Genomic DNA, 23,528 nt, shown 5'->3' on the forward strand with positions numbered 1-23,528 from the left:
TTCGCCAATAACCTAGGAGTCATTGTAATTTCTCTTATCTTCACATCTGATATCCAATTCATCAGCAATCATATCACCAAAATATATTCCAAATCTGACCACTTCTTACTACTTCAAGGGTTATACCCACCAAATATTGTTCACCTAGCCAAATTACAGCAGCCTTATAACTGGTTTCTGTTGGTTCACAACTGAGGGAATTCCCAAGGGGAAATCTGAAACTGGCCCCCACACACAGAGGGCAAGCAGAGACGGAAGAAAGAGGCAGACCACTCCAGATGGGTAGGTGGCAGGTTTAAGAAGCAAAGGAACTTACATATGAATTCCTTTTCTTGGGTGACCACAAAATGAGTAGATCTCCACCCCAGCCACCAGAATCTTAAAAGTTTATACAGAGGCCTTAATGGGGTTCAGTCACATATATAGTCCAGATGGTCTCAACAACACATGACTCTCTCAAGGCCGTGTCTTTGAAATGGCTCTGACTATGGGAACAGCGGGCAGAAAGGACATTCCAAAGACAGGGGAGGGAGTGAGGAGCCTCTGATTGCCAGAGTCCAGCTCACGGGTCAACTGGTGGTCACGTCCTCTCAATGACCTCTCATCAATCTCCTTAATTCCAGTCTTGTTTCCCAACCCCATTCTCCACTTCAGCTGCCAGTGGTTGTTTAAATGTATAAATCAGAACATATCATCCTCCAATGAAATCCATAAAAAAACCCAACTTTTTTTTTAACCATGGTCTACAAATTTCCACGCCATCTGAATTTTGTGTACTTTTCCCAACTCTTCCATTCTGCTCTCCTCATCATTCACAATACTCCATATGTGGTAGTCACACCAACGTTCCAAATTCTTTCCTGACCCAAGGTCTTTGCACTGCTGTTCCTTTTGCCTGGAATACTATTCCCCTAGATTTTCAATATTCCCTTCTTCTCTTTAATAAAGTATACCCAGGCTTCAGTTCCCAGGTGCGGAACCACACCACTCATCTGTCAGTAGCCATGCTGTGGTGGCAGCTCACATAGAACTAGAAGGACCTACAACTAGAACATACAACTTTGTCCTGGGGTTTGGGGGAGGAGAAAAAAAAGAGAGAGAGAAAGATTGGCAACAGGTGTTAGCTCAGGGTGAATCTCCCCAGCAAAAAAAAAAAAAAAGGAAATTACACTGAAGGACAAACTTTAAAAAAAAAGTATACTCAGGGTGAAACCTGGTGTAGAATCAAGCTGCCTGGTTAAGGGAAACCTAAGATTCTAGCTAACATGCTTTATCAGTCACTCTGTCAGTATCAATATCTTATTAATATGAGTGTTATAATGAAGTCAGTTATCTTAATCATTTATTTGCGTTTGTTTTTATTGAATAAATCTGCCCACTCCACCTTCCAGCTCCAAAATGTAACCTGTTTTAGGACTAGGACCTTGTTTCTTTCTTTCATTGCTATCTTCCTCAGCAATGGAACAGTGCTTGCCTGACTGTATGAATACACATTAGAATTCAGTTCAGTTATATATAGCTTAAATTGGCTTTTATTCTAATGAAAGAATCTTGCCCCACATAAATCTATTCCTATGAGAAAACGCATTTCACGGTCCAAACAATTAACTTGCAAATGAAATTTTCAAATGCAACTAGTCTACATGTAGAAGTTTATATATATGATATTCAGAAAATATAATAAAGAACATATACAACTTCATGGAAGGCTGATGTTTTGTGGTCAAAATAATCCAATGAGCCAATAACAAGTCTAAAACAAAAATTTTAGTGGGTACTTTTTGAGAGCAATCAAATGCATAAATGCACTTTGGATGGGTGGATATGAAAATTTAGTACACAAAGTACAGTTTCAATGTCATCTAGTCCAGAACACCATGTAGAATCCTAAATACACCAATTATGAGCCTGTTACTAATCTTTTCATTAATGATTTGGCTGATGCAATTAAATTATGCAAATGAAAATATGCTGTGTAGTTCTCCTAACGGCATTAAGATGAGTGGGCTCAACAGTAACTTAGAGAACAAAATGCCAGATTTTGTTCACAGGATCTAATACTTTGAGGGGATAATATTTTAGTAAAGTAGCTTCCTTAAAGAACCCTAAAATGGATAAATCCTCTAAAGGAATATGTCCCTGGATTCCACAAGTCACCCTGGGGTATGATGCTATTCCACTAAAAACTTTTCCAACACCAATAGAATCAAAGTTATACTGATCCACTGATCCTTTATCCACTTCCCTCATATTCATTTGCAAAGTTAGAAATCTAAGGTACAGTTCTATATTATATCTCCATTTTCCATAATGCTCCAAAAAATTTAAGAATTTTCCCCAAGATCCTTAAGTACTAGAAACCAAATACAGTCATCCTTTGAAAGAAAGGGGTTTCTTTCAAAACTATCAGTAATTAGAATGGAAAAAAAAAAGATTTATTATTGTTCACTCAAGGAATCTCTCTTGCTACCAAATCCCTTTTGTAAAAGATAAGTGCCTGCATTCCACATGCATACCCAGGCACTTAACAGTCTTGCTTAAAAGGTTCCAGTTTTTATTTCACTTTGCAAAATTGGCAGGTAGACAACAATATTTTTAAAGAATCGTATCCTCAGGGAATAGAACTGCTTGTTTATTGGTACTTCTGATGTTCCAAACGCTTCCTGAATTCATTTTGGGTTGAATGAGTTATATGCTGTTTTACCTAAAATCTGTACTTGGATGCTTTCAAGTAACGAAGGGCTTTTGTTGTTGTTGTTAATTTCTACCAGAAATTCAAGGCAGTCATCTCTAACAACTCTTGTAACAATTTAGAAACACATTTCCTCCCTCTTTTGACATGCTTTATCTACTTATAAGCTAAGGCAGTTATTAACTAATTTGCATTGCTTATTAAAACTATTTAAGAAATATAACACAGAGAGAAATGTAAAGAATACATTAAAATGTGAGCTAATATAAACCTCAGGAACTATAGGAGGCTATGCAATCCTCTAGGAGAAAGTTGATGAGAATCTGAACTAAAGTAGTAACAGCAAGAAAGGAAAGAAGAGAAAAAATTCTTTGTTAGAGTGAGCAGAATTTGGTGGCTCACTAGAGGTGGTGTGTGAGAAAGAAGGAGGTTAACAATAGTTTTCTAAGTATCCAGTGTTGACGATAATTCTCAAGATAGATAATACTGGCAGAGGAGCAAAATTGGGATGGAAAAGGCAATACATTTTAGATATTTGAGTTTCAGGCTTTTGCAGAATATCTACCAGTCAATCTCTAACAAGCAGTTGGAGACGTGGGTTTGCCAAGGTGTGTAGAGGGATAAACACTTTGGAGTCATCAGCATAAGGTGTGGAAATGGTTGAGTTCTCCCAAGGAGAGCTTATAGAGTGAGATGAGATGAAAATTGAAAATATAGCCATGAGAAACACTAATATTAAGGGACAGGAGGAGGAAGAGAAACTGAAAAATGATAGATAATGAGTAAACAGAAAGGCAGGAAAAGAAGCAAGAGAGAAGTTTCCGCGGAAGTCAGAGGAGGTGAGTATTTCAAGAACAGAGTAGTCAATTGTGTCTGAAATAATGGGGAGGTCAAGTAAGGTAAAGAGGACATTAAATTTTGATCTAACCCGTGTCAGAATACTTAAAGCAGAAATGAAAACCAGAAAACAGTAAAATAAGTTGAAGAGAGAATGAAAAGGAAGTTATAATAGAAACCCAGGATGTTCTGTAAAGAAGTATGGTGATGAGAAGATAGTAAAGGAGATATCCTGAGGGTAGAGTCAAGATAAGAATTTTTACCATGAGGAAGACAGAAGTTTTCCCATGGAAAAAAAAAAAAGCCATTCTACAAAAGAAAAATATTTGACAAGATATGTATATTCATGACTTCTACAAGACATATGTCGTATAATAGTTATTACTGATTATTAAGGAAGATATAGTTAATCATGTTTGAGGTACCTTCCTATCCCAAATATTACTCTCTGCCCTGAACTCAAGGCAACTACGTTGGTAAGAACCACAAGTTACCACCTTCACACTCACCTTCAAAATATACAACCCCTTAATGTCCTTAATTGTCCGGTTATTATGCCCTCTGAAGGACAGTTTGAACTGAGAAACACAGAAATTATATTCAGGGAGAGGGGGCGCTTGAAAGACTATGTCTAGTCAGGGTTATTTTTCCTATGTGCATAATGATGAATAAACAGAGAAATTTGGTCTGCAGAGAGAAACAGAAGCTCAGAGAAAAGTCATAGTGCAAAGAATACATGGCCACAGAGAGAAAGAAAAAAATGGAGAAAATAATTGTCTCAGTCCCAACCCAAAGTGCCTGTTTCTAGCTGCAGTTACCAGAAGGGCAAGCCACATGTCAGGTTTATGAGATGCTCCTACATCCCCATAACAAAGCACCTACATGTGAGATAAGGGAACGCATTTTCTTTCCTTGCATCTAAATAATTTTGACTAGAAAATGTGGTTTCTCCTCTGATTCTTCCAATGAACTGTGGAAAACTTCCAATATAAAGCTATGCAAATAAGTGTTAATGTCCAGCCACAATGCTGTAATTCTTATCATGAGGAGAAGGAAGGGGACATGGCAACCACAATGAACTTTATTTCTGGGAAGGAATGAGCCTATTATAGAATTTTTTTCAATTTGTAGAAAAATCAATCAGACAGATTTTCTTTGAATTTTTCTTCCAGTGATTCTTCTCTATGCTTCATAACAAAAATAAATACCATACGTCCTTTAATGAAGGACAGAAGCAGTAAATTATGATTTTTAACTGCCATTAGCAGGCTTCCAGTTTTCCCAAATCAGTTTCTTAGCTTGAGATCATGCCTTATATTCCCTCTTTTCTCTGAATAATGACATTCTCCCTCTCCAAACTACACTGGAAATCAAATATATATGATAAATATATATCCATCCATTCTAGTTAATAGGCTACAACATTGGAGAAGTGAAAAATCTCACCTTCCTGAGTCTCTGGGCATAAACATTAGTCCTATCGGCCTCAACCCTGGCACAGCTGCCAATTCTACATCCATATCCTCAGAGATCACTTGGAACCTAGTTAAACCCCTTTCAGAATGTTCTTTTCACCCCCATTCAGCCCTTCCTACTAGGTCTGGCCTAATCCCAATCCCACAGGTCAATAAAGACACTGATGGAACTCTGTGCTTAGACAGGGGATCTCAAGCTCTTCCTTCTCTTCCCACCTCCGCCTCTTTATCTGCCTAGCGCTGCCGCCCCTGCTGCTCCTGAATCTGGAAACTTCCCCAGGTAAGGGTTGATGCCTGGTGAGTAGCGCTCTTAAGAAAAGAGGAATGGGAAGATCAGGACCCAAAAATAAAAGAGACTAGGTGACTTGAGGACAGACTCTACGTCTGTCTTGCTCATACTGTACCCTCAGAAACTGGCTCGGTGACTGGCATGAGAAGGTACTTAGAAAATATTGTTCAGCCCATGAGCTACAGGGACAGCTCAACAGAAAACCACTCTGTCTTTACCCAAGCACTTCCTGTTCTCTCAGAAATGAAACTTCCCTAAAAGCGACAGGCTCACTATTTCATCTTGCTTAGCCTTGACCCAACTTCGGACATTCCAGGGCACGGACATTATTTCTTTAAAAACACAAAAATAAAAAATAAGTAAAATTAATGCATTTCACATCCTGAAGGTATCTTTCTTTTAATAAGCTTCTCCAAATGTTATTCGAGAGTCCTTTAAAAATGTTATTTATTTTCTATAACAATTATTACATGTAAAGGTAGGGACATATAACTTTAATATTAATAAATCAACATAAATTTCAATTATAAATCATAATATCATAATTTATATTATGCCATCATCATAAAGAACATAAAAATATGAACTTACATGTTTGGACAAGTTGGGACTCTTTGAATCAACATCATACCTAAAAGATTAAAATATAAAATTCAAATTATTTCCATAAAATACAGCCAGAGAAAAACATCAGTATTTTCCAAAAAACATAAATAATATAAAAGTGAATCAAAACTAAACCAATGGGGAGAAAAACTTGGCAAATTTAGAAGTTTCTCATAAACTGTGGCCCACATGCCAATACTAGAATTCACAATCCTTGGGTCCTTTTATTTCTACAACCTAAACAGAAGTCCTAATATCTTCACAGTCATCGATTCTGCTGCCTAACAGATCAAGTTTAAAACTTCTGTTTTCTATGCTCAATAATATCCTAATACTCTTCAAAATTCCCTAAAAACTGAAATTCCTCTTCTCTGGATGCCATTAAAAAACAAACAAGTGCTGGTAACAGTCTGTCACTGCTGTACATTTTAATTCTTACTTAGTATCTTAAATGCTATTGTTAACTTCAAAATTTGGCAAAAGTAATGCGATTATTTTTCCCCAATCACAAGATTTGGGGAAACTATAGATTTTACAGAAAGAGAAATGTATTTACATAGGACTACCATATGTCCTATTTTTGACCTGTTGGTACTGGGAATAAATGATTTCTTGGAGAGATCCTGGGAAAACATCACTCGCTATCACTTTAGCCTCTCATTTTAAAGAACTTGTAGAAATGGAAAAATTGCTAACAGTCAAAATAAACCTCAATTTGCTGGATTCTTGAACAGGAAAATATTTGTACTGGCTCCAGTCTTTCTCCCAAATCATATTCCTTTCACATTCCTTGTGCATAGCTTCCTACTAGAAATTAACTGCCTTTTCCTTTAAGGCTAATTAAAGTCACCCCTCTCACATGACAAGAATGTTTTCACAAAGAAACAAAGCATCTCAATCAACAATAGACAGAAACAGCTGGAGTGTACTGATGCTGGACAGAGGTGCACTTACTCCCCAGCAAAGAACGTTCACCACAAACTGGCTTTAAAATTGGTGACGTGGGGCGAGCCTGGTGGCGCAGTGGTTAAGTGCACACATTCCACTTCGGTGGCCCGGGGTTCACTGGTTCAGATCCCCGGTGTGGACATGGCACCGCTTAGCAAGCCATGCTGTGGTAGACATCCCACATATAAAGTAGAGGAAGATGGGCACGGATGTTAGCTCAGGGCCAGTCTTCCTCAGCAAAAAAAAGAAAGAGAGAGAGAGAGAGAGGAGGATTGGCAGTGGATGTTAGCTCAGGGCTAATGTTCCTCAAAAAAAAAAAAAAAAAAATTGGTGACGCAAATACCTGCCTGAGAAAAAATACAAAGTACTCTCCACATCAGGGAATTCTGATCACTCACAACAGCAGTAACCCAGAATTTTACATCAGCAAATTGCCAACATCTACTGAAGGCTTACAGATGTTAGTACAAAAAAATACTTCTTATTCAAGACAACTTTTTTTAAGTGTAAAATGAAAATGCGTAACTGTAGCAATATCAAAGGTGAAACCTAACTAGGCTGGCTCCTTTCCAGGAATCAGTCCTGGAAACTGTTTTCTATAAAGGGTTTAGTGTGGACTGAGGATAAATAACACTGGTGTTTTCATCACAAAGAGCTTAAGTATTTTCAAATGCAATCCTCTTTCATTGTCTTTAACAAAGGTTTTTTTAATGCTACTATCTCAAAAATAGGTAATTTACAGCATACCTCTGAAGGCTGTAGATAATATGTTGGATTATAATGCATTTGAAATTACCATGACTTTTCTTTTAATGGAACTTTCTTCTAACTTTTCTCAACATATCAAGACTACTTTGGTCCTCACCCTCACAGGTCAGAACATAAACACTACATCTTAAACGGTTAAAATGTGCGTGTGTGTGTGTCTATGTTTATGAGCGTCATATCCTCCTTAAGGAAACAAAGCAGGAAGCTCTCTAGCTTACCCCAAGGAGGGCGCATCCCACCACACCTTAATTTATTATGGGCAACTTTGTAAGCAACTTCATCCTGCTGTAGAACTTACTAACGTTGAATTGGCAGTAACCGATGTGAGTCGTTCCCAAGGATTATGTTTTCTATTGGAGGGTAATGGATGTTGCCTGAAATTTTTCCTGTATTTCTGGAATTCCAACTAAGGCCCAAAGGTGAGAACAAAAGATTCTAAGTATTCCCTCATGCTCAGCTCAGAGCTGCCGATGAGTCAAACTCATCAGAGTCAGACCCTTCCCCACAAAGCTTACTCATAAAGTGACAGGCTACTCCCTATCTCTTGGGGGACAGGAGGAGGTTCTTTCCACTCCTCCAAGCCATGTGATGGGGCGTTCCAAAGTCTGGGGTGCTCATGAGAAGTGGAGGACAGCATCTGGTTCCCCAGTCAGCTACAGAACCTACCCGCAGGTCCACCCTGGGGCTGCCAGTGGAAGAGAACTGTCAGGAGGCCATCCTAGGAAGAGCCTTCTGAGAGCTGAGGAACAAGGCACAATGTCCTTTTTAGTCCCTCCTCCACAGTGAGGAAGACAAGCAGGGTGTTTAACAAGTGTCCCCTGAGGCTGGTACCCTCTAAGGTCTAGATTATTCAGAAGGTAGGAGACCCACATCTCTCCTCGCCTGTCTTTCTGTTCTTCCACCTCCCTTCTCTCCTGCAAGGAGCTGAGACAACAGCTGCAACTGAGGGGAGAGGAAGTAAGAGTTTTGGATTAAGTTTGAGATTAGTGAAGAGTACATAACAACTAACAAAATGGGATAGTTCTAATAAACAAAAGTAACTGAAAAGCCATGAAATTAAATCTTGAGATTGTTAAGGGAACCCTTAACCGATGGAGAAAACTGGACTTGACAGTGTTGAGACAGTTACTGGAAGAAATAAAACAACTTACTTTCCACCAAAGTGTTGAGAGCCTTGAAAGTTAGATTGTAATAAAATGACACATTTCATGATTATCACCATTTGATTTATCAAGAAGGAAAACAATTTGCTAGGTTAAGTCAAATCTAGAATTGTAACTCCCTTGTTGGTGTTCTGGTCTAAACGGAAAAACAAGACCCATGGCCGAGTGGTTAAGTTTGCATGCTCTGCTTCAGTGGCCCACGGTTCACTGGTTCGGATCCCAGCTGCGGACCTCCACACTGCTCATCAAGCCAGGTTATGGTGGCATCCCACATAGAGGAGCTGGAAGGACTTACAACTAGGGTATACAACTACGTACTGGGACTTTGGGGAGAAAAAGAAAAAGAGGATGATTGGCAACAGATGTTAGCTCAGGGCCAATCTTCCTCACCAAAAAGAACACCTTAAAAAAAAACCAAGAGTGAAAACAGCTATATCTCATTTTTCTTATTCTTCAGCACATACTGTGTAATGATATGACTACCCACACTTCTTACTCAAAGACATTTTTGTACAGCTGTTCTGCCAATAATAAAGTTTTCAACTGTAATAACAAAATGATTTATGAAGTATCCATACTATTACTAGGGTGATAATTATAATAAAGTAAATAAATGCCAAAGTTTATGACTTTATCTGTGATATATACATAGCATGATGAACGAACAGTACACATCAGATCAAAAAGGCAAGAGAATTTTAAGACTAACAACTGATAAACTAATCTTAAAAATATATCTCAGGCATATCACAGTTATAATAATAATTACTGTGAATTAATCAGAACTCACAGGAATTTGGACCAGTGGTGCCAGGAATACATATTTACTCGTTCTCTCACTCTTTCTATCTTTCTATCTCTCTTTCACTCTTTCCCTGTCATTATAATTTTCCGTCTACTTTGAAAGTTGAATAAAAAAGCTCCTGAAAGCCATTTCTTGAACCTTCCATGATACGCAATTGTTTAGATCAGACACTTTCAAAGTTTCTTTTTTACTGCTTTTTAGACTTTTGTAAAATCAATGGACAGATTAGCTGAATACAAAACAATTCTGAAAACCATTTACATCTTTCTGTTGGCCAATTTAGACTACTGTCTTCTTCAGCACTGCTGTTCCCTCAAGCGGACATGTTCCTGTAAACATGCTGGAGAGTTTACAGTAGTTCTCTGGATGATGCAGGTTGGGATTACAGGTGATTTTATTCCTACTTTATCCATTTTTTTATTTTCCAAATTTTCTATAATGAACATTTTTTCCTAGGAATAACACATTGCTAAGAAAAACTTCAAAAACTAATCAGAGGTATAATAGACACACATAACTAGTGAACAATGACACTGTTTTCCACACTTATTTCGGTAGATACGCTGGGAAAAAAAATCACAATATAAAAAAATAAAAACGAAAGAGAGCCTGCTCTCTGCTTTCATAGGTTAAAAGTATTATGTGTGATATTCTAATAGATGGGAAATCAAAAGGAATTAATTAAAAATGTATCAAAAATACTACACTAAGAGAACATACTTGTTGCTTTTCTTGATAATCTTCTCTAGATGTTCCTTTCTCCGGCCCTAATTGTTGGAATTTTTCAGAGATCATATAAAATTGAAACAATGTTATATGAATCAAATTTCTGAAATTAACCAAATACATTTACAAAGTCAAATGATATATATTTAATTCAATTTTGCAATGTGCTTTCACATTTTGAACATTACACAATTTCTGTCAGAATTACCATAATTCTTAGAAAAAAAGAGAAAGCTGAAGGAGTTAAAATATGTCAATTTCCCTACACTAAGTTGTGTTCCTTTATTTTTCTTGCCACGCTGAGAAAAAATAATACAACATGCTCCCATTCCAATTGAACAGTAATTTCCTAGATTTGCTTACTTAGATTGAATATATTTCATTACATTATTACATTCATTGTGCAGTAGAATACCTCAAACATATACTTTCATCAGTATTAGATAATCAAGGCAAAAACAAAAATACCCTAGTTGAGATATTATTTTTAATCTTCATAATATTTTAGAAATTCAGGTTTTGTACTATTTAATTATAAACTATTTCAGGCAAAATTTAATTCTATTGGAAAGCACAGATCCCTGGAACACGTTAGTTAAACTTTTTGGGCCTTGGTTTTCTCATTTATAAAAATGGGATGGCTCCACCTCAGAAATTTGGTTTCTGAGGTTAAATATGGGTACACACCCTGAATGATTCTATTACACTCTGTGAATAACAGTAATAATATTACTATCACAAATCACCTCTTTTTGTCTGTGCTTTACAAAACTTACATACTCATCCTCAAACTTCATGAGCTTCTCTAATTATTTCATTTACTTTATAAATAATGAAGACATTATTAACAAACATATTAAACCATCTAATCATTCCTTCCTTCCATATTTCCATCAACAGTGTATTGAAGTCTTGTTTTCTTTTTTTAATTCCCTGAAACACCAACAGTGAAGTTAGACAATATTACTGATTTATCATCAAACACTTGAGAAGTGCGTTAAGCTCTACCAACGCCCTAATTTCCTTCCTACGTTTAAGTCTTCCCTCGTTGGTCCTAAGCCTACCTAGGAAGCTTGACAAACATGGTAAGCAGCAGGCGCCTCCCTAGCCTAACATATTCTCATCTGGACTCATTAGTTCATCAAAGTGATTCTTAAATGCTATTTGGTAAACAAGACATAATATTTAAATGACTAACCAGCAGTGAGTTTAGTGGAGTTACATTTCTTGAACTGGTCTCTCCTTAAAATCCATTAGCTTCCATGGCCTCGTCTTCAGTAGAGATGAGCACATGCTCACTAGCCCCTCTGTACAAGTAAATAATTCTTTACCTTCCTCTGCTCTCCAGAATGACTAGCTCAGCTCTTAATTTTTGCTCACTGGTCTACTGACTAACATTTGATTGCTATCATCCTTTTGAGGGCACCATTTCTTTTCTTTTCATTCTACCTGCGCAATTCTATAATAGCCATAGTTATGAATATCAAGTGAAGAAAGATGAACAGACGTGGACTTAAGAAACCAGTCCAAGGAGGGCCAAAATGAGACAACAGTGTGGGAAAGTGGGTGAGTACAGTCAAGAGGCAGCAGCTGCTCATGACGGTGACAGGGGCCTGCTGGCAGACAGTGACCAAAACAAAACAGAGAGTGGTTCTAAAAATAAGAGCTAAAACATAGATAAGGAGTTCAGAGAACTAACAAGGCCTAGAGGATCTCTAAATTGGTCTCAAAGATTAGAACCAAGGAGTGAGTAGTCTCGTCCATATCCTTACATCCCAAAATCTGACTCTGAATAATTTATACTCTGAAAATGCAAAACAGCAAATTACAATAAATTTACATACAAGGATACTGCCTGAAGGATTACATGTAACAGTAAAAAGAGAATCAGGCAAATTGTCCATCAGTAAATGCTTGGCTAAATAAATTTAGTTTTTTTCAACAAAGGAGAACTATGCAACCATTAAAATGAATGAGATATATATATATGTATATATATATAATTTCTCTCTATATATATATATATTCAGTGGCATAGAAAGATATCTGAAAAATACAAGTAACAGGAAAATATTTGTGATTTTCAAAATATTGAGATTCCCGTATACATGAGCACCTTTAAAAAAAAATATGACAGTATGTACACGGAGTCATTTACAGTTTTGGTTGTGGTTTTTTGGGTTTTTTCATACTGGGATAACAGGGAACTTTCAATTTTAAGTGCCTATATTATTTAAAGTTTAAATTAAATATTTGTTACTTTTAAATGAGAGAAAACAATACAGATGAATGAGAAAGGAAGGGAGAGAGAAAGGGAAATAGAGAGAGAGAACAAAGACTCATGAAATGGTGACTGGTTTTAGGATAAAATTAAATCTGAAACTAGAGGGAAAAAATTAAGGGGGTACCATGCCGGGGTGAGGGAGAAGGAAGATTCTTAAAAACAGTTGCTATGAAGGCCCTGAACAACGGTCTCGAGAATGAAACCACATTCTACATGATTTATAAGTCTGTTTTTAAATAACACCACTATGTGCAATTTCCATGGCAAACATGCTCAGGAAATCATTACACTGCACTTTAAGTTTTTTTCTCATGAACCTCATTTTTATTATTTAGAAAAGGCTTTCAAGGAAATAAAAGCTAAATGGGGCATAATCAATTTTGTTTATAAATATAATGAATACTTAGGACTCCTACGACTCTTGAAGTAAAGGGCCTAGTATAAGATTTTCCTTTTTAAAACAGAAATACTGCAGATTATTTTACTGCACACATTTTAGAGGAAAATGAGAAAGACTCTTAACAGTAGAGAATTTTCTTTTTACATTAGGAGGCAAAGTATGATTTTTTCAAATATGATATTGATAGCTTTTGTTATCAAAAAATATTTATAAGTTGTGACAGTATGGTACACTTTATTGTTTTCAGCTATTGATAATAAGTCATTGATCTTTTTAAATATTTGTGATGTTCATAAACTCTGTTTAATTATTTTGATATATTAAGCACATACTATATGTGATACTTTCCCTCTCAATAGATTTCCTTTTACCAATATCCAGATACTTCAACAATCACCACAGTTTTCCTCTGTGAAACAGAAACTCAATAGTTAATATCTTATAAGCAGGATTCTCTGTGGACAGGGAATTGAACTTAGTAATATTTTAATATGCCTGATTCAGCATCAAAATAACAAGAATATTAAAAATATTTAAAAATTCTGGTTCTAGCATCCTGGATCTTGGAAATACGAGGCTGTGAAGGGATATCAGGAAGTCATAGTTAGGCAGAGCGTACTATACAAAGAAACAGCTGAAGAGAAACTTAAAGATCTGAAAGACATCAACCAGGAGAGTAAATGAGATCACCTTCGAGTATATGCAGAACTTCTAAGAAACCCATTGAGGCATAAGATGGTTTGAAAGAATGTCCATATATACCACCCAGCATTTCTACTTGGTTAAATAATTCACTTATTTTTCAGTAAGCATATAGCCAAAAACCTAAAAGGCAAAGCAGTGAGGGACAGTGCTCAGGCCACACTCTAAACAGAATTAATCTGGTTTCCTGCCAACATAATCTAGTATTCAGTGCAATCATAGGACCCAGCCTTATGTTATGAAAATTGTCTTTAAAAATCAGTTTTTTAAAAATGCAACTTTTAACAGAACTTACAAGTCAAAACGAAGATTCTCTCTTTCTTCAAAAAAGTAGTCCAGAATAAATTTTCTTACAAAGTCAGGATTTAAAGTATTATCAATTACTTCAGTCCTTCCAAACTGTTGAGAAAGAGAGAGAGAGAGGTTAAAATCAGGCCTTGCACTGGTTACTTATTACCATACTTATTACAATAGGGTACTTAGCCTTAACACACTTCCTGGAAAACGTAAGCAATAAATATCCAAATGACCTGATAAAATAAAGATCTTCAGAAAAATTTTTAGAGATCAAATCATCCCTCTTATTCACTCAGGAATTCAGAAAATGAGGGCTGAGTTCATTCAAATTTACTATAAAAGTAGCATCTGGAAATTCATATAACAAGCCATAACACTTCCGGCCCTCTTCTCCCTACTTGAAAGCCAAAATTCTTTCTAATCAAAAGAAGCTATTTCTACATTAAATTTAAATTTATCACAAATATATTTCCTAACCTAGTGTATAACTAGATCAACACATATTCTTACAATTGGAGGGGTCAAGGTATTCACAACCAAGCAGTCCTCTACGTGAAACAGTTTATTAGCCATGCACTGGGGAGGATTTTCTTACAATCTATTACACAATTCAATCATTTGGTTTTGTTTTAATTCTTACAGTATCTAGATAGCCAAAATGGGACCTACGATTTTTGCACGTTTTTAAGCTAGTGTATTGCACTTTGGCTTAGAAAAAATAAGTTTCTCCATCTTCGGGGAAGTGAAAACCAAGAAACAAAAGTCCACAGCTAGTCCTTCTTCCTTTCAATGAGAAGGAAGGCCATCAGGCACTGCTTCCAAAGACACAGCAGAAATACACACTTTCCATCTCTTTTTTTGTATTTGGCTTACATTCTTCTCCTCCACTGTCCTGGAATTCTAATGAGGGGATTATAACCTTTACTTCTGACCAGCATTATGCATGCTGTCTTATCAGAGAACCAACTTTTTATTAAAAGTTCAAGGAAAAACTATCTTTTTAATAGGAATAAAAGAACTGTGCTAATCCACTAAAAGGTGAAGGTCATGAGTTTACATAAATTCTGATAACAAAACTATGGTACAAAATACTGTAGACAAAGGATCTACTCAGGCTACGGCCAACTAATTATTCAAAAAAGAACTAGTTTGCAGAGGTTTATGCAGTGGACACTGTCTTATATCAGGGACCACCATCATATAGACAAACCATAACCCAGGTAACTAAGTGAACATTTCAAAAATATTGAGTATTTACTTCAAACAATAATAATAACTACAGCCACCACTTATGGAGTACTTTCTTTTGTTCCAAGCACTTTCCACACATTACTTTAAATCTTTACCATGACTCTGCAAAGTGGGTATTATTAGTCCCACTGTATAGATGAGAAAATTGAGGGAGAGGGTTCCAACCTAGGTCCTTTTGGCTATAAAATCTACATTGTTTCTAGGACTCTCCTCTGTTTCAGCATAGAACCTGTTAGACCCTGGCAAGATTCAAGAGTGAGCCTATTTATGGTTTTTAATTTTAAGGGAATGAGAATAAGAGTACGTACCAAATAACTACAGGCTGGCAGTGCCCGCACATGCTAAAAGAGTAGTGCAGAGGTCAAGAGTACAAGTCTGAACCAGAGAGAACCTGGACCCACCCAGCCTTTCTACTGCCTGGAAGCAAAATGGTTTCCAGACCAGAGCAAAGAGCACCAAACTAGCAAAGACGCAACACTCTCAAAGAGAAACTCAGCCAGTTCCCATATTCCCCAGCACACAAACCCCTCTTGCGGATTTTACCCAAACTCACACTAAGAGGGAAGAAGACAGAATGAAATTCCCCAGGGAAAGGTCCATTGAGCTGCAAGCCAGCAATTCATCAGCGCCTATGATTAAAATATCTACAAGCCTGTTTCTTTGGGAACACTGGCTTTTCAGCATTATGGGTGGCTGAGTAGACTCCGCTATCTCAAGTGAAGATTAATATGTAGCTATTAAAATTTTAGCTAATCATTTATAAATCATGACCATGTATTACAATAGGCCTTCCGACACGTAGCCCTGATATTGCTTTTGGTGATATCACCAGTGATTCACATTGCTAAATCCAATCGTCACTATTTGGCCCTTATCACATCAGACTGCTCAGCAGCATTTGACACAGCTATCCACTCCTTCCTTCTGAACCAATCTTCTCTGGCTTTTTGATGCCACACTCCCCTGTTTTTCTCTTCTTCTGAGATTCTCAGACAGGCAATCTCTCATCGTCAGAGCACAGTTCGAGGCCGTCTTCATCTGTCTATCTTCACTATTCTATTAGGTTATCTGTTCCTTTGGCTTTAAATCCCACCTACATGATGATAACTTCCAAATGTATGTCAGCAGCCCAGATCTGCCTGAGTACAGACTCATGCATACAACTGTCTTCTTGACTTACACATGTGGTTGTCTTACAGGCCCCTCAGAATTATCGTCTAAACTTTAACTATTTATTTTACACCACAACCACCACCCCAATCCCCAACTCTTTCCCTTGTCAATAAATGATACCACCATCCACTTGATTCCTTAGGACAAAAATGGGAGTCATCTTTTTCAACTCCTTCTTTTTAACCCACCAATCCTATCCCTTGCTATCTCATAAACTGTCAATTCCAACTCCAACACACATCACAGCTGTCATCTTCTCTCCATATCTCCTGTCATCAGCTTTATGCCAGGTTTTCATATTTCTCGTGGACTACCTCAAGAGCCTCCTAACTCACATCTCTACCTACTCTTGTTCCCCCTCTAAATTCATCCTGCATATAACATCCAGAGTGATCTTTTGAAAAATGTAAACATGGTCATGAAATTTCACCACCTGAAAGTCTTTAATGGCTTCCCATAGTACTTTGAATAAAAGATCTTAGGAATTGGCCCCTGTCTACCTCCTGAATCTCATCATGGGTCAGTAACCCCTCTTTCTCTTTGCCCCAAGCAGCTGGTCCTCTTTTAGAACGCTTTACACACCAAACCCTTCCCATCTTATGACTTTTGCACCTGCTATTTCTTCTTCCTGGAATACTCTTGACCGCATTCTTGCATGCTGAAGCCTTATGCTTACACGTTAGCATTCTGGGTCTAAACACCCAATCTAAAGTTGGTCCCCCACCCCTAAAATTATTCTCCTTCACAGCAACTGGTTTTCTTCTTTCATAAAACTTATATTCTGGAATTATACTTCGATTTGTTTGTTTCATATTTTTCTCACTAGACAATAAGCTCCATGAAGGTACAGGCATACAGATCTGTTTGATTTACACCTGTACAAAATTGAACAAATGGTTAACTAAAGGAGATCTGCAATATATTGTTCAGAAAAAAAAATCAAGGATAACGTACAATATAATAACAATTTTGATTAAAATATAAGTTTATAGATATACAGATAAAAATAGAAGAAATTATACCAGAACGTAGCAATTATCTTCTAACTGTTTTTTTTCATTGTGTATTTCTAAGTTTTCCTAATTTCCAGCAGTATGTTTTACTTTTAAAATCAGAAAGAAAACTTTTCAGCAGTTTTTCTGTTTTTTAATTCATTCTATTATCAAAAGTGAAACTGGCAATTATAAGAAATCCACAGACACATTACAACTAGTTCATCTCATGGGAAATATGTTCATTCTTTCCCAGAGGCTGGAATATATTAGCTATCAACCAAGTGATTAATCTTTTTGACATGAAATGAAATTTAAGTCTTAGCTAATGCCTTATAGTACTAAATAAAAAATTTCTAATTCCTTGGAAAATGCACAGTTGAATAATTCTAGCAGATCAGAGAAGATTAAAATTTTGAGAAAAAAAATTATTAATAATATTTTTTGATGGTATACACTCAAAAACAGTTACACTTGAAAAAATTGTAACTTGTATCCTAAAAATTCTTTTTCTGAATATCAACAATACTGGATTGTCAGGAGCACCTATAAACCTGATTACAATAATCCCTGGCACAATGAACATATCCAAATATGTGGACAGTCAAGCACTTCCACATATTTATACGGTATTAAGTTTCATCATCACATAATTAGAAAAATATAGAAAAATGTTATTTTATTCACCAAATGTGAAAGTTCTCAGTCATTTGAAAAAAGCATGTAAACTGTTAATTTCGTTAGAACATAAAAAAATTGTTTCTTGTAAAACTTTAAGCAAAAAATAAAAAACAATTCACAATCAAGTCTTTGAAAGTTTTCCTTTGTCTTATGCTTGAGCTAATCGGATACATACCTACTTTTCCAATTTAGGAACAAATCTTGCAGAAAATGATAGAATTGAAATACTCCTGATTTCTAAATCAACTAATTGTTAAACTGCTTCAGAAGAGTAGTACTGGAAAGAACATTCATCTATTTATGGCACCAAGCAGATGAACTCTGCTTTGAGAAAAATGTTCAGAAAGGTTTAATGTATTGTGAAGGCTCAGAACAACCACTCAGTCTCATATTCATTTGTCAACTGAAGTGAAAGCGATGGAGGGAAAAGGTCATCTGGACTAGTGCACATCTTTATTTCAGTTATTATATTAGAAATAAATCTTAGTAGCAGTGATATACAACGGACAGTCTCCAGAGATTGGACACAAAGACTATATGAACTGAGTAGTACAGACAGAATATTAAGATAAATTCAATTTAAAAAATCTCAGTTTAGGACTATACATATCCAACCTACTTAAAGGATACCAAGCATAACGGCGCATACATGCACACACACAACACCAAAAGTGAAGATTTACATTCTTATACACTCCCTTTTAGGACTTAAACATTGAGATTAACAGAGAATCCTTGGATCTTTTCCTTTGAGGAAAAGAGATACAGTGCCAGCATGTAACTTAATATCCAAGACATTTTTTTTTACAGATCAATGATCTGAAATTCACTTACCTATAAGAAGACAAATTAAAAAGTCTGAAGGCTTTATCTAGGTCTTACATCATTATAGATTAATGAGATGTAGCTTTAGATATAGATATACATGTTCATATACACACAGAAAGAGAAGTAAAATGACTTCCTTCTAATATTCTTGGTTAAGACAGAATATTCCACATAAGGGACTTTCATTCGCTATAGGATCTTCTATTTTTAAGAATGAACCTAAATCATTAGCCATCCAAAAGAGGACACCTTCAGCACATCTCTATAATTGTCACACATAAAATATAGAAAGGACTAAACTCCATCAATTTTTAAAATTAGATTATAGTATTTTACAACCTTAGTTAAAATATTTTACAGTAAATCATACTTTAAAAAGTAACAATATTTTAAGGAACTGCTTTTACTATATCATTACTTGCTATTAATTCTGTGATTAGGGACATGTTTTACCAGTTGAAGAGAAAAAAACTAGACTCAATTTATCCAGGAGGTCTTCACTGGGGAATATTTGTTAATTTTATCACGTATCAGCTCGATTTTCATTTATGCGAGACAAAATATTTTTTAAATGAATTGGACACATTATTATTTTAATCAACTCAATTATTTTAAATTAGATTATTTTATTTAGATGATTATCTAAATTGAATTGAAAATAAACTTGAAAAATATTCACACCAACTCTAGTTTTTGAATATTTAAAAGTAGTTCTACACACAAATGCACAATAAATCTTATTGACTTACATTTATTAAAAAGTAGGAAATAATGAATTTCATATACTCAAAACTAGCTTTTGATCAATTATCTTTAAAATCTTCCAAATCAATAATTCCTAGATTTTTGTTTTAGAATTACTAAATTCTATTACTGTCTTTCTTAAGATTTTACAACTCTTTCTCTCCTTCCTGGAATTATTGTATAAGATAGACCTTTAGGCACAAATTCTTAAATTCCCACTGCTTAATTTGTGAGTTTTATTCACTTTAATTTTTTATTGAGAATTTTGCAGAAAAATAGAAACAGTGCAAAGCCGTCTGAGAATTATTTTAATTCAAAGTGGTCAGAACAAACTTTTAGTTCTGCCAATGGCAAATTAGGTTGTTCCAGACCAACCCTTCCTCTGAGAATAACTAGAAAAGTCAAACAAAATATTAAAATAATCTTTTTGGAGGCACCAGAGCGCTAACAAAAAGTTATAAGTTGTGGAACCAAAAACCTAGAGAAAAGAGGAGCCCTATAGGGTCCTGTATTTGATAAAGGGAAACCAAGCTGAGCAAAGACTTCCACAGTCTCATCAAGCTAAGGTAGACGATAAAGTTTTTAAAAATCCACAAAAGGTTATACGCATGTTCATTCTATATTTCTTTCCACTTGTCGATAAGTTTAAATTTCTTTTTTAAAAAAGAGGGATTAAAAAATAAGGGTACAAAAGTTTGGAGTTGGAACCCCAGAGGGCTACACCAAGGAGTAAAGATGAATCAGAAAATCAATCCTCAGGAGGAATGGAGCTCAGCTTAAATTCAGTCAAATCTTTGACTGAATTAAGGTGAATTTTTCCTAGCCTTCCTGTCTCCCTATAAGCAAAACTGAACCCACTCTGGAGAAATATAAAGTCATCTAAAACCTCAAGTTATTGCTAATTTTTCCTGTAAAATATTTAGCAATTATTATCAGGCATGAAGACTTCTGTCTCCAGCTCGAATGGAGTCACTTGTGACAACCAACACTCCTGCTGAGAACCAAACAAGTAGATAAAATGCAAAAATTTATTGTTTGATAGTACTGTAGAGATGTAAGGGCAGCCAAGAGGTGAAGGGCCCAATGCTGGGGAGAAGGAAAGTTAATTAATGTGAACATAGTTTTTGCTTGGAACAAACACTAACAAAGAAAAGAGAAAGTCTAGATAAAAATGGAGAGAGAGGCAACGCTAGGAAGTCTCGGCAACAATTAGCCATAATTTTGAAGACTGTAACTGAACAGAAGTAAGAGCTTCGTGAAGCTGGAAAAGCTATCTGAACCCAGATTCTTTTTAAATTTCAGGAAAACTAATGGCATCAAGGTACAATTACATACAAAGTTACTATTAAAACAAAGAACATTTCTGGGGCTGGCCGCATGGCTGAGTGGTTGAGTTCACGCACTCTGCTTCAGTGGCAGAGGTTCGCAGGTTCAGGCCCTGGGTGCAGACCTGCACGCTACTCATCAGGCCATGCTGTGGCAGCATCCCACATGTAGGAACTAGGATGACTTACAACTAGGGTTTACAACTATGTTCTGGGCCTCTTGGGAGGAAAAAAATTAAAAAAGGAAGATTGGCAACTGATGTAAGCTCAGGGCCAATCTTCCTCACCAAAAAAGAAAAAGAAAAAAGAAGAACATTTCCTACAGGAAATGGAAGCATGCCAAAAGATAAACTCAAAAACCAAATCAGAAGTGTAATGCAGCATTTCATATAGGACCAAACACATAAAATTGTAGAAGACATGAAAGAACAGCATAAATCAGAATTAGAAACACTGAGAAAGGAGGTGATAGAAATCAAGGAAGAAATAGAGGTAAAATAAAACAACATTTTAGAAATGAAAGAAACTAGTAAAGACATAAGAGTAAATGAGCGCAATAAATAACATCTTATTAGTAATTGGAAAGAAAGATTTTTGTTTTTAAGAATCAAAGAGGATGAAAAGAGCTAAGAGAAGGTAGCAAATATTGAATACAGGCAAAGAGGATATAACACACGATAACAGAAGTCCATGAAGAAAATCAAAGCAAAGAATAAACAAATATTAAAAATAACAACTCTTTAGCAAATGACCTAAAGAAAAATAAAATTAGATTTTCATCAGACTTTTTGATAGAAATGCTTTATGACAGAAGAAAATGAAATAACATATTTAATATACTCAAAGAAAGAAAATGTGATCAAAAGATTTTATATTCTTCATATTTAAAACACATAGATTGTTAACAATCAACAATGGAACAGTGGTGAGAACTACTTATAGAACTAAGACTAAATTAAGGTTAAAAGAGAGAAAATAAACCATGCAATGGCAATATGATCTCATAATGTTGATATAGGATAATATTATTCCAACTAATAAGTGAAAATTCCCAATAATCTAGGCGCTAAGCATCAATGATTACTAACACCAAAAAAGAGTGAAAACAGGACATCATTTGCCTCCTAATGAAAGTTCACACCACGATCAATAGATTTACTGAAGGAGTTGAACCTGTGTCTAATCAACCTTCTGATTCAATCTGTCAAATTGAAGAAAGACAAACAACAGAAAAAAAACAGTGAACTGCATCATAAGCATATAGTCAATAAGCCCCCAACTGTGAAACTATAAGTCAGATGGTCCAGACTCTCTAAGAGATAAGTTGTAAGAAAAACAAAAGGATGAAGGGAAAGCTGTAGATTAAAACAGACACAAAATACATGCAAGTCTTTTTTTCAATGTGCAAGACTAAACTATAATGTCAAGAGATGCACACATGGATGATTAAACCATAAATATACACACACACACATCATTACTCTTTGAAAACAGGAAGTGCTCTGATTCGGAGGGCACATGGAAGGAATTCTTAGGGTGGCTGTCAAGGTTCTATTTCTTGACCTTGCTAATGGTTACAAGGACGTTTGCCTTATAATAATTCACTTTGTTTTTCATTTTTTATATTGTTTTCTCTATTTTTTACAATAAACAAAACAGAAATATAAATGCAAAATAAAAGACTTTGCCCTCTAAAAACAACTGAGACAATTCATTGACAGTCTAAGTGCAAGACTGCGTGAACAGAAATTTTAAAGGGATTTCTTCATAAAGAATAAAAATGATCCTTGAAGGAAACATACAAATGCATGAAAAAACAAACAGCACCTGATAGGAAATATATGAAAAATATAAAAGACTACTGATGATATAAAATAATAAAATGTCTTGTGTGATTACATTATATACAAAATTAACATTCATAAAAATGGCACCAAAGACGGGAGTGGAGATAATGAGTTAAAATGTTTTAAGGATCAGTATTTTCCGTGAAGTTGTAACAAAACTAATTTACATCAGATTCTAAAATATCAAGGCTATATGCTGAAATCTTTACAGTAACTAACAAAAGAATAATAAAAGAAAGTAAAATTAACAAGCTGATATTGGGGAAAATAAATATATTCAGTCAAATCCAAAGAAGGAAAAAAAGGAGACATAAAGAATTTAAAATATGTGAGTAAAATAAAATCAAACAGTAAAACAGTAAATTTAAACCTAAACGTATTGGTAGTGACATTGATTGTAAATGATCTAAATATTTCAAATGACAGACAGAGATTATAAACGCAGATTTGTTTTTAAGCCAAATTATCTACTACTTAAAGAGACACACTTTACATATAAAAACACAGAAAAGTTGAAAGTAAATTCATGAGAAAGATAAACTATACAAATATTAAACAAAAGAAAGCTAGTTTATTCAAATATCATGCAACAGAATTTAGGGCAAAAAACATTACTAGAGAAAGAATAAAGCCCTAAAGTGAGGAACTGTTAAAAGAATGATAGGGAACTTTTAAAGGACACAGAAACCAGTTTG

General features: G+C 35.4%; 1 protein-coding gene across 1 annotated transcript in view; it reads right to left on the minus strand.

Annotated features, from left to right (window-relative positions):
• CPNE8 (copine 8) overlaps positions 1–23,528 on the minus strand; it is a 209,546-nt gene that overhangs the window by 147,214 nt on the left and 38,804 nt on the right. Inside the window, exons 4-5 of the mRNA XM_014868145.3 lie at positions 13,991–14,094; positions 5,885–5,924 (exon numbers count right to left, since the gene is read on the minus strand). Coding sequence (XP_014723631.1) covers positions 5,885–5,924; positions 13,991–14,094 — 144 coding nt within the window. The remainder of the gene's footprint in view (positions 1–5,884; positions 5,925–13,990; positions 14,095–23,528) is intronic.

Source organism: Equus asinus, chromosome 22, assembly GCF_041296235.1.
Source record: "Equus asinus isolate D_3611 breed Donkey chromosome 22, EquAss-T2T_v2, whole genome shotgun sequence".
Classification (NCBI taxonomy): Eukaryota; Metazoa; Chordata; class Mammalia; order Perissodactyla; family Equidae; genus Equus; species Equus asinus.